The 13,755-nt window shown below is 52.2% G+C and overlaps 1 protein-coding gene across 3 annotated transcripts in view; it reads left to right on the plus strand.

Annotated features, from left to right (window-relative positions):
- The first annotated feature begins 3,820 nt into the window (after nucleotides 1–3,820).
- Nucleotides 3,821–13,755, plus strand: part of MAP6 (microtubule associated protein 6) — a 68,873-nt gene continuing 58,938 nt past the window's right edge. For all 3 annotated transcript variants that reach the window (XM_090030755.1, XM_090030757.1, XM_090030756.1), the window contains exon 1: nucleotides 3,821–4,609. In XM_090030755.1, coding sequence (XP_089886881.1) covers nucleotides 3,927–4,609 — 683 coding nt within the window. In that variant the 5' untranslated portion in view covers nucleotides 3,821–3,926. The remainder of the gene's footprint in view (nucleotides 4,610–13,755) is intronic.

Consider the following 13,755-nt stretch of genomic DNA (forward strand, 5'->3'; position numbering starts at 1 on the left):
TTTTACATTAAAGGCATGGGCTCTTAGGGCATCTTTTTGGACCACCTATTAGTAGAATTTAGAGATCGAAATATCTACATATGATCTTATTCCACCCTGCTCAAGACCCTGAAAACTGGGTGCACCTACACATGCATTTGCTCTGGCAGCAGTTTACTCCTGAGTAAACTACTTGAGAGTAAAAGCTCCTGGTCAGCATCTATAGGTGCGTTACTGTGCAGTTATTCCCCATGAATAAATTTGCTACTTGTATTTGCAGGTAGCAAATTTATGCGTGAGTAGAGTGGTTTACTGCACAGTAAGCGTGTGCACATGTAGATGTGTATGCTTATTGTGCAGTAAACTGCTCTACAGGACAGTAAAGTGTCTCCTGTAGACACACCCAGCCTTAATGCAGCTACTTTTAAAACAGATCTTCATTTTAGCCTTAAGACTAAGTCATGTAAAGGAGCAAGGATGGGGAGGACTCTCCAACCTTTTGTGTTAATGGTTATTCAGGAGCTCTTATAGGGTGGGATAGGAGCACACTTAGAAATGTAGATGTTGAAGTGCCAGGCATGAAGAAACATTGGACTCGATGATCCTTTGAGGTCCCTTGTGACCTGAGTATCTATGAATCTGATCCCTTGTTATATAGTCCCTACTTTAAACTGAAAATTCAACTCTGTTTTATGTATCATTATAATTGGCACCGCCACCATTTCATCATAAAGCATAATGCGACATGTCTCTGGCTATTGCTTTTTCAGGTCTTAAATTAGGAACCACAAACCTCCCACCAGTGTGGTAGAGGTCAGTGGCATGTATGCTGTAATCTTGATTACAGCATGGGTTGTACTGAAATGCATCCTATTTCATTAATAGTGATCACCATTTTTAAACTGTGCTGCCTATTAAAGCCAAAGCAATATGGTCACTAACGATAAGGAGATGTGAACACAAATACATCCTTTTTAATCACTAATGGTGGTTTCTTCAGAAGTACATATGTAATCCATTCGCCTTATGTTTTGAAGTGCTCGAGTTTCACTTGTGAAATGGGCATAATATGGTAATACTTAGGTAAATTGTTGTTGAGGATTAAATTGTTAGTGCCTGTTAAATAATTTGAGAGGCTGGGACTGGAAATCAGTAAAGGAAGGCAAAATATTGTTTGTATCGCTCCAGCCATGACTCTGGTAGCATCATCTCCACAAATTTCAGCCTCATTCAGTGAAAATCATTCTCTTATTACATTCTGCTCTTTCAACACAAGAAATTCTGGTGCAGCAAGTGCTTTTTCATAGATTTCATAGATTTTTAGGGTCGGAAGGGACCTCAGTTGATCCCGGAAGAGATTCACTTTTCTTCCCAGTGTATCTTGTATTGGAAATATTTACCGTGTTGAAATGTAAAGAAAGGATGCAAGGACAGTAGTACAGGCCAAGGCTTGCTCCTGGAAAGATTTACCCCTTGCATGTAAGTTTATTTGTGTTCAGATCGCTGCCTAAATACAACCATGCTCAAAACTGTGACACAACAGGCTTTGATCCTGTAGGAGTAGCACAAAGGGAGAGCTGAATGGTAATGTGGGTGAGGGAGCACGGGGTGAGAAGGGGAGAGAGGATGGGAGAGGGACAGAGATGCAGGAGGGAAGTGGCATCCAAAGGGGGAAAAGAAACTAAGCCATCAATGGAAGGAGCAGTGAATCATGGAGTGGAGAGGGGGCTGCAACTTTTTCCACCTCCCGCCCCGTTACAAAGCAGCTGAGTTGCGTGTGGTGGGGTTTTAGTACTGATTTTTTTTTCTCACTCTAGTCTAGCCGGTGTTTACTTTAAGGTGGCGCTGTGATCTAGGTCGTTCTGCTGTGGTTTATTGTTTTCTGTAAAGGGATGTGGAAATCCAGGCCCGGGAATAGCGAAGGGCACGGCCCTGCAGCATAGCCGTGGCTTTAGCAGTTGCAGCTTTCCTTAAATCCTAAACCAGCAATCCTGCTGTTTTCCTCCTTTAGCCGGCTCACTGGGTATGTCACGGTGGATTTAGGGGGATTAATTCACTATTTGCAGCTTCATTCTCGGCCTCGCCTTTCTGCAGGGAGGTGGGGATCTGTCCAAAGCACTACAGTTCTGAAAATGAGTGGCACGGACGATATTATAACTCTCCCTGGTGCTGTCCAGCGTTTTGCAAAACGCCTTGGAGACCTGTAAATGGTGGCAAAGAAATGCTGTGTGCATTTGTGTGCATGAGGTAGCTAAGCCCGTCTCTGCGTGTCTTGGCTAAAAAAGGCTGTGTGTATGTGTGTGCACGCGCATGTATTTCTGTTAGCTAAGAAAGACTCTTGTGTGTGCACCTGTGTGTTTGGCCAAACAAGATTGTGTTTGTATGCGTGTTAGTTAAGGTACACTTTGTGTGTATCTGTGCTAAAAAATACATGGAGTGTGCATGTGTGTGTATGTGTGCGCGTGGGTGAGAAAGCTCAGAGAAATTCCACCTTTGTGTGCTCACGTGTGTTTGTGCGTGTGTGCGCGTGCTGACTAGAGAGACACTGTGTCTTGTCTAAGAAAGAGTAGGGGTGGGCGCTGCAGGGAAGCCAGACCCTGTGTGCGCTCTGTGTGTGGGCGTGTGAAAGAGCGAGGGAGGCTCCATATACCTGCGTGTGTTGTTTTTGTGCGGGAAGGGGAGGGAAAAGGTTGCCTGGACTCTGAACCCAGAGGGAGGAGGAATTCAGTGGCCAAAGCTACGTGGACAACAAGAAAACAGCTGGCGAGGAGGAGCTGGTTGGTGGGCCGCCTCGCAGTGCGATTTAGAAATTCAAAGGAAGACCCTGTGTGTTTGTGTCCTGGCTGTGAAAGACTCATGCCTCACACCCTGAGGAGGTGGGGGGGGAGTGTGAGTCTGTGAAAGAATGTGTGTGTACGTGTGCGGTGGCTAAGACACTGCATGTGTTTGTGTGCGTGTGTGTATGTGTGCAGTGACTAAGACACTACATGCTTGTGTGCATGTGTATGTGTGCGGTGGCTAAGACACTGCATGTGATTGTGTGCGTGTGTGTATGTGTGCGGTGACTAAGACACTACATGCTTGTGTGCATGTGTACATGTGCGGTGGCTAAGACACTGCATGTGATTGTGTGCGTGTGTGTATGTGTGCGGTGACTAAGACACTACGTGCTTGTGTGCGTGTGTACGTGTGCGGTGGCTAAGACACTGCATGTGTTTGTGTGCGTGTGTGTATGTGTGCAGTGACTAAGACACTACGTGCTTGTGTGCGTGTGTATGTGTGCGGCGGCTAAGACACTGCATGTGTCTGTGTGCGTGTGAGAGTGCGCGTGTATCTATGTGGTGGCTGAGACTGTGTGCATGTGAGAGCACGGAGTGGCTAAGCCTGCGTGTGTGTATACAGTGGCTGAGACTGCGTGTGTGTGTGTGATGGTGTGCCTGTGTGCGCGTGAAAGCGTGTGGTGGCTGAGACTGTGTTCGAGAGAAAGTGTGTGTGTGTGTGCGCGCGCGTGTGTGTGTGAGGGAGAGAAAGCGCGCGCACGTAGCGGCTAAGGCTGTGTGGGGGGGGAGGCGCGTGCGCGATGGCTCCGACGGTTTGTGTGCGTGAGAGAGCAGGCGGTGGCTAAGGCTGTGAGAGCGCGCGCGTGTGTGTTTGTGTGCGTGCCTGTGTGACGGCGGCGGCTGAGACCGTGTTTGTGCGAGAGTGTGTACGAGCTAGGAGCGTGCGCGTGCGAGCGACGCCCGACGCCGCGTGAGGGAGCGGTGAGCGCGGGCCCCGCCTGGCCGTGCGCGCGCGTGAGCACGTGGGGGCGGAGCCCGGGCGCGGGCGCGGGCGGGGCGCGGGCTCCTCCCCGCGGGCGGCGCTGGTTGCGGGGCGCGGTGTCCGCAGCGCGGGCCGTGCCGTGCCGTGCCGGTGCCGCATTGCTCGGCCGTGCGGGGCCCGGCACCATGGCGTGGCCCTGCATCACCCGCGCCTGCTGCATCGCGCGCTTCTGGAGCCAGCTGGACAAGGCGGACATCGCGGTGCCGCTCGTCTTCACCAAGTACTCGGAGGCCACCGAGCCCCCGGCCCCGCCGCGCCCCGCCGCGCCCGCGCCCGCCCCCGCCGCCGCCCCCGCCATCGAGGCGCAGCCCGCGCCGGGCGGCGAGCCGGACCCCCCCGGGGGCGGCGGCGGCGGCGGCGGCGGGGGCCCGGCGCCGGCCGACTCGGTGATGCACCAGGACTACAAGCCCTGGAAGGTGCAGCGGCCGGAGCCCAGCTGCAAGCCCAAGAGCGAGTACCAGCTGTCGGACGCGCCCTTCGAGCGGGAGTCGCAGTACCAGAAGGACTTCCGCGCCTGGCCCATCCCCAAGCGGGGCGACCACCCCTGGATCCCCAAGCCCGTGCCTGCCGCCGGCCAGTCCTCCCGGGAGCGCTCGGCCAGCCGCGAGAAGAGTAGGAAGGGGCCGGGCCCGCCCGAGCCGCCCGACGAGGAGCCGCCCGAGGCCCGGGAGAAGAGCAAGAAGAGGGCGTCCGCACCCGAGGACGGGGGGCACGGCGGCCTGGACGGCGGCAAGGGCAGGGCGGCCGCGGATGCCCTCAACCGGCAGATCAAGGAGGAGGTGAAGGCTGGAGCGAGCAGCTCATACAGGTGAGAGGCAGCTGCGTACCCCCCACCCTGCCCCCCTGCGCCCACACCTGGCTTGTGCCCCCACACCGGCCTTGTTCCCCCCCACGTCTGCCCCCACACCGGCCTTGTTCCCCCCCATGTCTGCCCCCACACCGGCCTTGTTCCCCCCATGTCTGCCCCCACACCGGCCTTGTCCCCCCTCATGTCTGCCCCCACACCGGCCTTGTCCCCCCTCATGTCTGCCCCCACACCGGCCTTGTCCCCCCTCATGTCTGCCCCCACACCGGCCTTGTTCCCGTCTTCCCCCACATGCCCATACCAGCCTCGTGCCCCACCCCCATGTCTGCCCCCCACATGCATACCTGCCTCATACCCCATCCCCATCTGCCTCCCACACCATCCTCATATCCCCATGTCTGCCCATACTCATACCTGCTTCATACCCCATCCCCGTCTGCCCCCCACACCCATACCTGCTTGTGCCCCATCTCCATCTCCCCTCGCACCCATACCTGCCTCGTGCCCATCCCCATCTACCCCTGACACCCACACCATCCTCTAGTAGCACCCCTGCTCTTTCTGGCTTCCCAGTGCCTCAGCTGGGGTGATCTGGTCCTGCTGCGAGCAGGGTTTGGACTAGGTGTTTTCCCACCCTCCTTTTCTAGGATGCTGCAGTTCTACCTGAACACCCCCTCAAGCCATTTGCCTAGTGCCCCACCCTGCCTGGTCCCTCACCCCAGCACCCCCTGCCCCAGGCTGCACTCATCCACCCAACCCCACCCCTCGCCCCACTGCCGCCCTCAACCCTGCCGCTCCCCACCCCCTGCTCTTTACCATCCTTCCCCCCATCCTAACACCCCTAGTGGTTTATTTGTTGGAGGAAAGCCAGGGAAATCTCTACCCAAGAGCACCCTTTTGGTGTCCCAGCAGGGGTGTCCCTTCTTGGACCCCACCCCACCGATGGCACGAGCATCTCTGATCCGGCTAAATACCTTAAGAGACACCGGGTTGCAAAGCTTCACGAACTTTCTCCCGGCTCCTCCCACCCGCGGAGCCTCACAAATAAATCACCATCTTGCTTCCACCTCCCCTTTTGTTTCTAATTGAATTGGTTTATGCCCTGAGCTTATGAACACACTGCCCGTTTTTTGCCTTGTGTGTGCACTGCTTTATGAAACAAGGAGACTCCGGGGGTGTGGGTTTCCGGAGATGGAGGTATCGTCCGTGAAACCGGCTGGGCCCCAAGACAGCTGAGAGGTGGTCCCTGGGGTTGCTAGGGCTTTGCCTTTCATCCCAAGGTGCCGCCCTCCAAAGTGATGGGTCACGCTCCCGATGACCTAGGAACAGGAGGCCGAGTTTTGCAGTAGGCTTTGGCAGTGGATCCTGGCCCGGGTGTGTAGGGCAGACTTGGGTTGCTGCCTTTTTAAATGCTTCTGATTGAAATAGCTTGGTGGGGAATCGCATGAAGCAGCTGGCTCGCACTTTGTCTTGATTTTAAGTACGTGACGGGTGCCGGTTTTTCACAGGAAAATGAATCTCCTTGTGGTGCGGAATGAAAATGAGCCGCTACAAGGGTTGGGTGTGCGTTGCTGGTTGCAGATGAACCAAATGTGAAAAGCAGCCTGTAGGGGAAAGCGGGGGCAGGCTGGAGGTCAGAGAGCCAGAGCCCGGCTGGAGCAACGATTTCCTTTTGAAATCAGGCTGCCTTCTTTGGCCAGACCAGTCTCTGCAGCAACTAGCTGGTGTAATTTTGCGAGTGGTCATTTTTGTGGGTGACAAAATGAGCAGTTCCTCTGCTTTCTCACCTCCGTTGTGAATTCTGTGATGTTTGTAACGAGTGTGGCTCATTACCTCTTCTAAAAGGAACACCCGTCACGTCAGTACAGGTCACGGTTCATAGGGACCCTAAGTGTGGATGTGATGCGTGCAGCCCTGGTTGTAAAGTTGGCATTGAGCATGACAGTGGACTTGGCATTGAGCTTGAAAAGCCAATGCAGGGAAGATTTTTTTTTTTTTTCCTCCCCTTCCTTGCAAACAAGGTTAAACACTGTGAGCTTGATTCTCTTCTAGCAGCCAGCACAAAGCCCCACCGGTCTAATTTGGCACTGCCTTCACATGTCCTATGGGGTACTTGACTGCCCTTCATGAAGGGCGATTGAGAGTCAGGTCCGCTGTGCTGGACAGCTTCATCCTCCCCTTACCCTGGCAGGAATGAGGGGTCTCCCCCTGAGGGCTGTGGCTGCCCCTGCAAACCAGAACAGGCCGCGAGGTCCTGATACAAACCTGCCACCTCTTGCACTCGTGCACCTTCATTTTTACTTTAAAATGCCCCATTCAGCGTCAGAAGTGGCTGTTAGGGTCAGTCTTGGAAAAAGTCGGAAGTGACCAGGTAGGCATTGGATCACAGTAGCAAATGTTTGAGTATTGAGCAGTTTGGTTGTTTGTTACTGTGGGGTTTGGCAGGGGGAGTTGGTTTCTTGCAGGGTTTTGTGGGCTAAGAAGCCTCTGGTTTGTTCTGGATTTGGAACTGATGGAGTCTGGGTCCTTGCTTTGATCAGCTAATGTCGCACATCTGCCTGTGAAACTCTAAGCTTTTATATTCCCAGTTGTCTAGGTGCAGTAGGAATTGTGAAAGACAAAGAACCAAGGCTTTTGGGCTAGATTTGTCAAAGTGTCTAGTGATTTTTTTTTTTTTAAGAGTTTTTATTGCAGTCTGTGTGTGCAGGGGGCATAAGCTCATAGTACCCAATAGGAGTCTTAGTTCCTAAAGCACCCAGTCCCCAAAATCTTCAGTCAGGGCTTGAACAGAGGACCAGTACAACTGGCCTTTACACAAGAAGCAGACAAACGACATAAACCCCTGCACTACACTGGGGTATGTTACTCAAATCCAATGTTGAATTCACTCTGGAAAACTCAGGGGAGACCACATCGGTGTGAGTTACCCCAGTTTAAGGGTTTGGCCACTTTCATCCTGGGATAGTCCTTTACACCAGCCTTAGCTGCAAAACTCTGCAGTAGCACCTACTGCAAGCCACTACCCGAGCATAATTGCTCATCTGTCTGTGCTGAATTTGGGATCATTTAATTTTGGTGTACAAAACCCATCTTAATTACCTTGGTGTAACTACTTTGTCTATCAGGACCCTCACTTTGGTAGGTCATGACATTTAATTAGGAATGTTCTTACCCCTTTTTTCCCAAGTTGCATCAAATAAGGAGTAGCTGTTCCTTTTGAAGTTCCCTGCTTAATGTTTAATGATCAGAATAAAAAAGGAAACTGTCCTAGAATCACATGAGAGCTGATATGATAAAGTGCTTTGCTTCTTCGAGTATGGTGGGCATTTAGGATGTCTTCTTGAAGCTTAGGTCGCTTTCTCCCTGCGGGTGCATTTTGATGCAGTAGACCAGGGGTGGGCAATTATTTTGGCTTACCATCAAGCCATCAAGGGCCACATGACAGGCAGCCAGGGGCAGATAAATATTAATTTTCTAAATTTTTTAGGGGCCCTGTGGGCCGGATACAATGGCCTGGCGGGCTACATGTGGCCCGCAGGTCACATTTTGCCCACCCCTGCAGGAGACTGTGGCATCTCTAGGTCCAGTGGGTCCGGATTCTTATGCTGTGACTGATTTGGAAGATATGATGGATAAAATGGACCAGAGTTGATAAGATCATGTCTATCTGATGGATTTAATAAAAGACAGATTTATCCTGTGGTCCCTTTCCCAGGTAGGTAGCAGCTATAACTTGGCAGATTGGGTTGCCTTTGGCAGGAAGAGGCTGAACCCCCCAAATGGGGCTGACTTTAACCTCATCTTCACACCAGCTACTTCTTGGGTGCATCCCAAGCTCTACTGCTATAGAAGCTGCTGCAGGTGACTGCACTTACCCAGCAACCCATAGACGGTGCCATGCTAATGGTATGTCTTTTGTAGTGTATATCAAGATCCTTAGGCCATGGAGACAGTATTTACTATCAAAATGATAACACCACCTTTTGGGTCAGGTGTCCATTGCTTAGTATTTTCCAAGGGGGATCTGGAGCAGTAGGGAGTCCTGATTCCTGCCTTACTCTAAACATTCAGCAAGTGCATTGTAGCTCTGTCATGCCAGCCCTGTTAATATCAAAGGGGTTTAGCACCTCCATGGGTTGCTCAGCACTTGCAGGACTGAGCCTGTGTCCTAAGGGTACAGTGCCCCTTAATTGTTACTTCTTCCCCATGGTTCTCTATTGTACCGCCTTGTCTTAATCCTACCAGCTCTTTCAGCTTGTCATGGGAGGGGTCTTTGGTATACAACAGGGTGTCTCTATATACTTGTTTCTTCATTTATATGTTCTGGCAGGTTGCCAGCCTGTTTGTGACTGTTTAAGGTAGAAATCATGAATGTGCAAATTTTAGGTGCCCTTATCGTTGCTGGAAAGCAACACTCAGAGGTCATCTTCCATTTCTTGAACACTCCTGCACCATCTACAACACACAGCTGGGATAGTCCCAAGCATACTGGCTCACCCATTCCTCCTCTTGCACTTCAGACCCAGAAATATGCAATGAGGCTTCTCTAGGGTCAACTTCAGCAGCTGTGATAGAGCATGCGAGAGATCAGGGTCTTGCAAAGGGCTGTGGGGATGTCAGAGCATCCTTAGAGGCATGTTACAGTCTTGGGTATGCCGACAGAGTGCTTGGGAACATCCTTGCTGGGACATGCTAACGCCATAGGTTAGATGCACCCTGACATTTTTATCACCAAGAGGCCTAGAAAGAATGAAACTGTATCAGAGACAAAGGGGCCAGTTTTCAAAGCCTCAAGCCATAGGCAGCTCAGCCCATAGGAAGATACTGGGACTTGCATTCTTGACATTGGCATTCAGAATGGGGGAGAGGGGTGGATTTTTTTTCTTGGAGAACCAAACCAGCTGGATAAGGACATAAAAACATAGAAAATGAGGGTTGGAAGGCTTGTTCAGGAGGTCACAACTAGTCCAACCCCCTGCTCAAAGCAGGACCAGCCCCCAACTACATCATCCCAACCAAAGCTTTGTCTAGCCGGCTCTTAAAAACCTCCAAGGATGGACAGTCCACCACCTCTCTGGGTAAACTGTCCCAGTGCTTTACTAACCTCCTAGTGGAGAATTTTTCCTAATATCCAACATCAACTTCTCTTATTACAACTTGAGCCCATTGTTCCTTGTTCTGTCATCTACCAGCACTGAGAACAGCCTAGCTCCATCTTCTTTGCAACCCTCCTGCAGGGAGTTGAAGGCTGCTATTCAGTCCCCCCTCGGTCTTCTCTTCTCCAGGCTAGATAAGTCCAGTTCCCTCAGCCTCTCCTCACAAGTCATGTGCCGTAGCTGCCAGGCCATTGTTGTTGCCCTCTGCAAATTGACTCTCTCCAATTTCTCCCCATCCTTTCTGTAGTGGGGGCCCAAAACTGGACACAGGGCTCCAGATGTGGCCTCATCGGTGCTGAATCGAGGGGAAGAATCACATCCCTTGATCTGCTGGCAACGCTCCTACCAATGCAGCCCAGGATGCCGTTAGCTTCTTGGCAACAAGGGCACACTGCTGGCTTCTATTCAGCTTATTGTCTACTGTCACCCCCAGGTCCTTTTCTGCAGACATGAAATAAGGATTTCCCTGTCTAACTTTGGACAGCCGTGTTTGAAAGAGAGTCTTTCTCTGCTCATTTACGGCTGGTGTAGGTGTGATGTGAAGCTGTTTTTGGCTTCTGCAAGGCTACAAATGACTACGCACTTCTTTCATTTCACATTTTGCTCTAAAAATAAACCTTGCAGGTAAATCACATGTTCTGAGGAGTGCTTTTATTGCAGGCGGCTGGGCTTTCCAGTAGTAAGAGCAGAACTACAGTGGTGCGTAAAGTGTAAAGATCGGCACTAGCATCCTGTGAACTGTTTGCTCTGCTCCCTCAAGTCAGCCCTGACCTCTCCTCTGTAGCTTTTGGGATCAGGCCGCTGAAACAATATCTCAGTCTTTCTTGCTCCTTTCCTGAGAGGTGAAATCAGCTCTGTAGCAGCTGAGCAAAGGGGTGCAGGGCTTTCTGCTTCCCCAGGGCAGATAAAGGTGCAATGCCTGAGAGGGAGACATGGATGGAAGTGGCACACAGTGCCCCTGGCAACCCTGAATGCAGAAGGTGACAGGACTTGCTATCCCCCAGCTAGTCATGCTTCCTGGGACCATGCTCGCCAATGCTTTGCGGGCACATGGGCATGATCACCATCTCCACCAATGCTTCATGCCACCAAAAAAAGGCTTTATCCACTGTCTCATTCTGGGCACTGGAAAAATGCAACATAGCTGTCAGTCTTGGGCAGGTCCATGGGAGTGGTGCTTTGTGCCCATGGCATTTTTAGGGCATATAATGCACGTAGAGCAGGAATGAGCATGAGCAAAGCCTTATCTGGCTAGTTCTGTGCCCTGCGTGGCAGCCGTGCACAGGGCAGGAGCAGCAGCTGGAAGTTCACTGCTGCTGCGGGAGATGTCACCTCCTTCTTCTGCAGCCAAAAGCACGCATGTCAGCAGAAAAGGAGGTGACATCTTCCCCAGCAGCTGCAACCCACTGTTCACTGCTCTGGCCCTGCATGCAGCTGTCACTTCTCTGCCCTGTCTTCTGCCACAGCCAGGTGCTCTCCCTGCACCTTCTGCAACTTGGAGGGTACATGGAGGAGGGCATAGGATGGGGGTGTGAGGTGCCCCCCTCTCCTTATGTAGCACCCAGGGCTCATATCCTGCTTGCCCATCCATTGTTACACTGCTGTGTTTTCATGGCAGCACTCGCTAGCACCGTCCAACACTGTGTAGATGAGTCCCCAGAGCCTGCACGGCTGCAGCAAGAAAAGAAAAGCATTTTTCTTTCCATCCTCCCCAGCCAGACCACTCAGGGGTAACCAAACCTCAGACCTTATCCTTAAACCAAGTGCTGTTAACTTGTTGCCACAGCACAGCCAGGACTTTTCACATCGCTTCTTGTCCTCCTTGCCCTTCACTCAGTTATTGCTCAGGTGGAGGTTCCCAGCTAGCACTCAGAGAGCAGATGACTGGGGAGATTTCCTTACAGCAGCGACAGGGTCTGTATATCAGTGAAATGCAACGCTAAGGCTGGAGAGCCCATCCGTGCCTGAAATCCAGTGACAGATCTGTTGCATGTGATAGTTGGAGTGCAGGGATGTGATGGGAGCCTTTGCCTTTGTAAAGCACACGGGATGGGACCCAAACTCCCCCCTATAGCAAAACACACGCAGCACTTCACCTTGGGGAGGGGTGTAGGGTTACTCACACTGTTTTGTGGCTTGCCCATTGTGGCATTTTTACCTCTGCACTTCCATCATAGGGCTGTCTGCACAGGCAGAGGGGCCCTTCTCTTTACTCATCTTAGCTGAATAGATGGAGCTCTGAAAACCCCCCATAGTTTTAGTCCTGATAGCTGGTAGTGGCACCAGTAAAGCTAATGAAGTGAGGGTAAACACAGTTTTATTGCCCCATAGGCAAACCCATAGCTGCACACACAATCACGTAGGGGACAGGCATACAAGTAGCATAGCGTGGGATAAAAGGGATGAGGATTTTTCATGCATCATCAGCCTTTCCACAGTGGCTGCCTATATGAATGCTCTTACCTGTGACAAGTGGGACCTAAATTGCAGAAGCTTATTCTTTAGCAAGGGAGGGGTAATTTGGGGTTTCATAGTTTGTAGGGTCGGAAGGGACCTGAGCAGATCATCTAGCCCGACCCCCTGCCATGGCAGGAAAGAGTACTGGGGTCAAATGACCTCAGCAAGGTGTTCATCCAGCCTCCTCTTAAACACCCCCAGGGTAGGAGCCTGCACCACTTCTCTTGGAAGCTGGTTCCAGACCCTAGCCGCCCTGACTGTGAAGTAGCACCTCCTGATATCTAGCCTCAATCTACCCTCTGCCAGCTTGTGACCATTATTCCTGGTCACTCCTGGAGGTGCTAGGGGAAACAGGGACTTCCCCAATGCCTGCTGGTCCCCCCTGACTAGTTTATAACAGGCCACAAGATTCCCCACTCAGCCTTCTCTTGTGGAGGCTGAACAGGTTCAGGTCCCGCAGCCTGTCCTCATAGGGCCTGCCCTGTTGTCCCCTGATCATATGAGTGGCCTCCTCTGGACCCTCTCCATGCTGTCGACATCCCTCTTGAAGTGCGGCGCCCAGAATTGGATGCAGTACTCCAGCTGCGGCCTGACCAGTGCTGCATAGAGGGGGAGGATCACCTCCTTGGACCTGCTCGAGATGCATCTGTGGATGCATGCCAAGGTGCTGTTGGCCTTCCTGACTGCGTCCCCACACTGCCGGCCCACGTTCATCTTGGAGTCAATGATGACTCCCAGATCCCTTTCCGCCTCCGTGCTGACAAGAGGGGAGTTCCCCAACCTGTAGGTATGGTGCCGGTTGTTCCTCCCGAGGTGCATCACCTTGCACTTGTCTGTGTTGAAACCCATCCTATTCTCGTCCGCCCACCCCTGTAACCTGTCTAGGTCTGATTGTAGCCTGTTGCATCCTTCCAATGTACCCACGTCCCCCCACATCTTAGTGTCATCAGCAAATTTGAACAGGGTGCTTTTTACCCCCTCATCCAAATCGCTGATGAAGATGTTGAACAGTGCGGGCCCGAGGACCGAGCCCTGGGGGACCCCACTGCCCACGTCCCTCCAGGTTGAGAAGGACCCATCCACTACCACCCTCTGGGTGCAGCCCTCCAGCCAGTTAGCGACCCATTTGACTGTGTAGGTGTCTACACCACAGCCCCCCAGTTTCTTAATGAGAATGGGGTGAGAGACAGTGTCAAAAGCCTTCCGGAAGTCCAGGAAGACTATGTCCACTGCTACCCCTGCGTCTAATGATCTGGTGATCTGATCGTAAAAGGCCACCAGGTTGGTCTGACAGGACCTGCCACTGATGAACCCGTGTTGGTTGCCCCTAAGCATGCAGTCTCCTGGCCCCTCCTGGATGTGTGCCAGCATAATTTTCTCGAACAGCTTGCCTAGGATCGAGGTGAGACTAACCGGCCTGTAGCTTCCCGGGTCCTGCTTCCTGCCTTTTTTGAAGATGGGGACCATGCTGGCCCTCTTCCAGTCCTCCGGTACCTCACCAGAGCACCACGAGTCCTCATAAAGTTGTGCCAGGGG

Source organism: Crocodylus siamensis, chromosome 1, assembly GCF_052110815.1.
Source record: "Crocodylus siamensis isolate JL-2025a chromosome 1, ASM5211081v1, whole genome shotgun sequence".
Lineage (NCBI taxonomy): Eukaryota > Metazoa > Chordata > Crocodylia > Crocodylidae > Crocodylus > Crocodylus siamensis.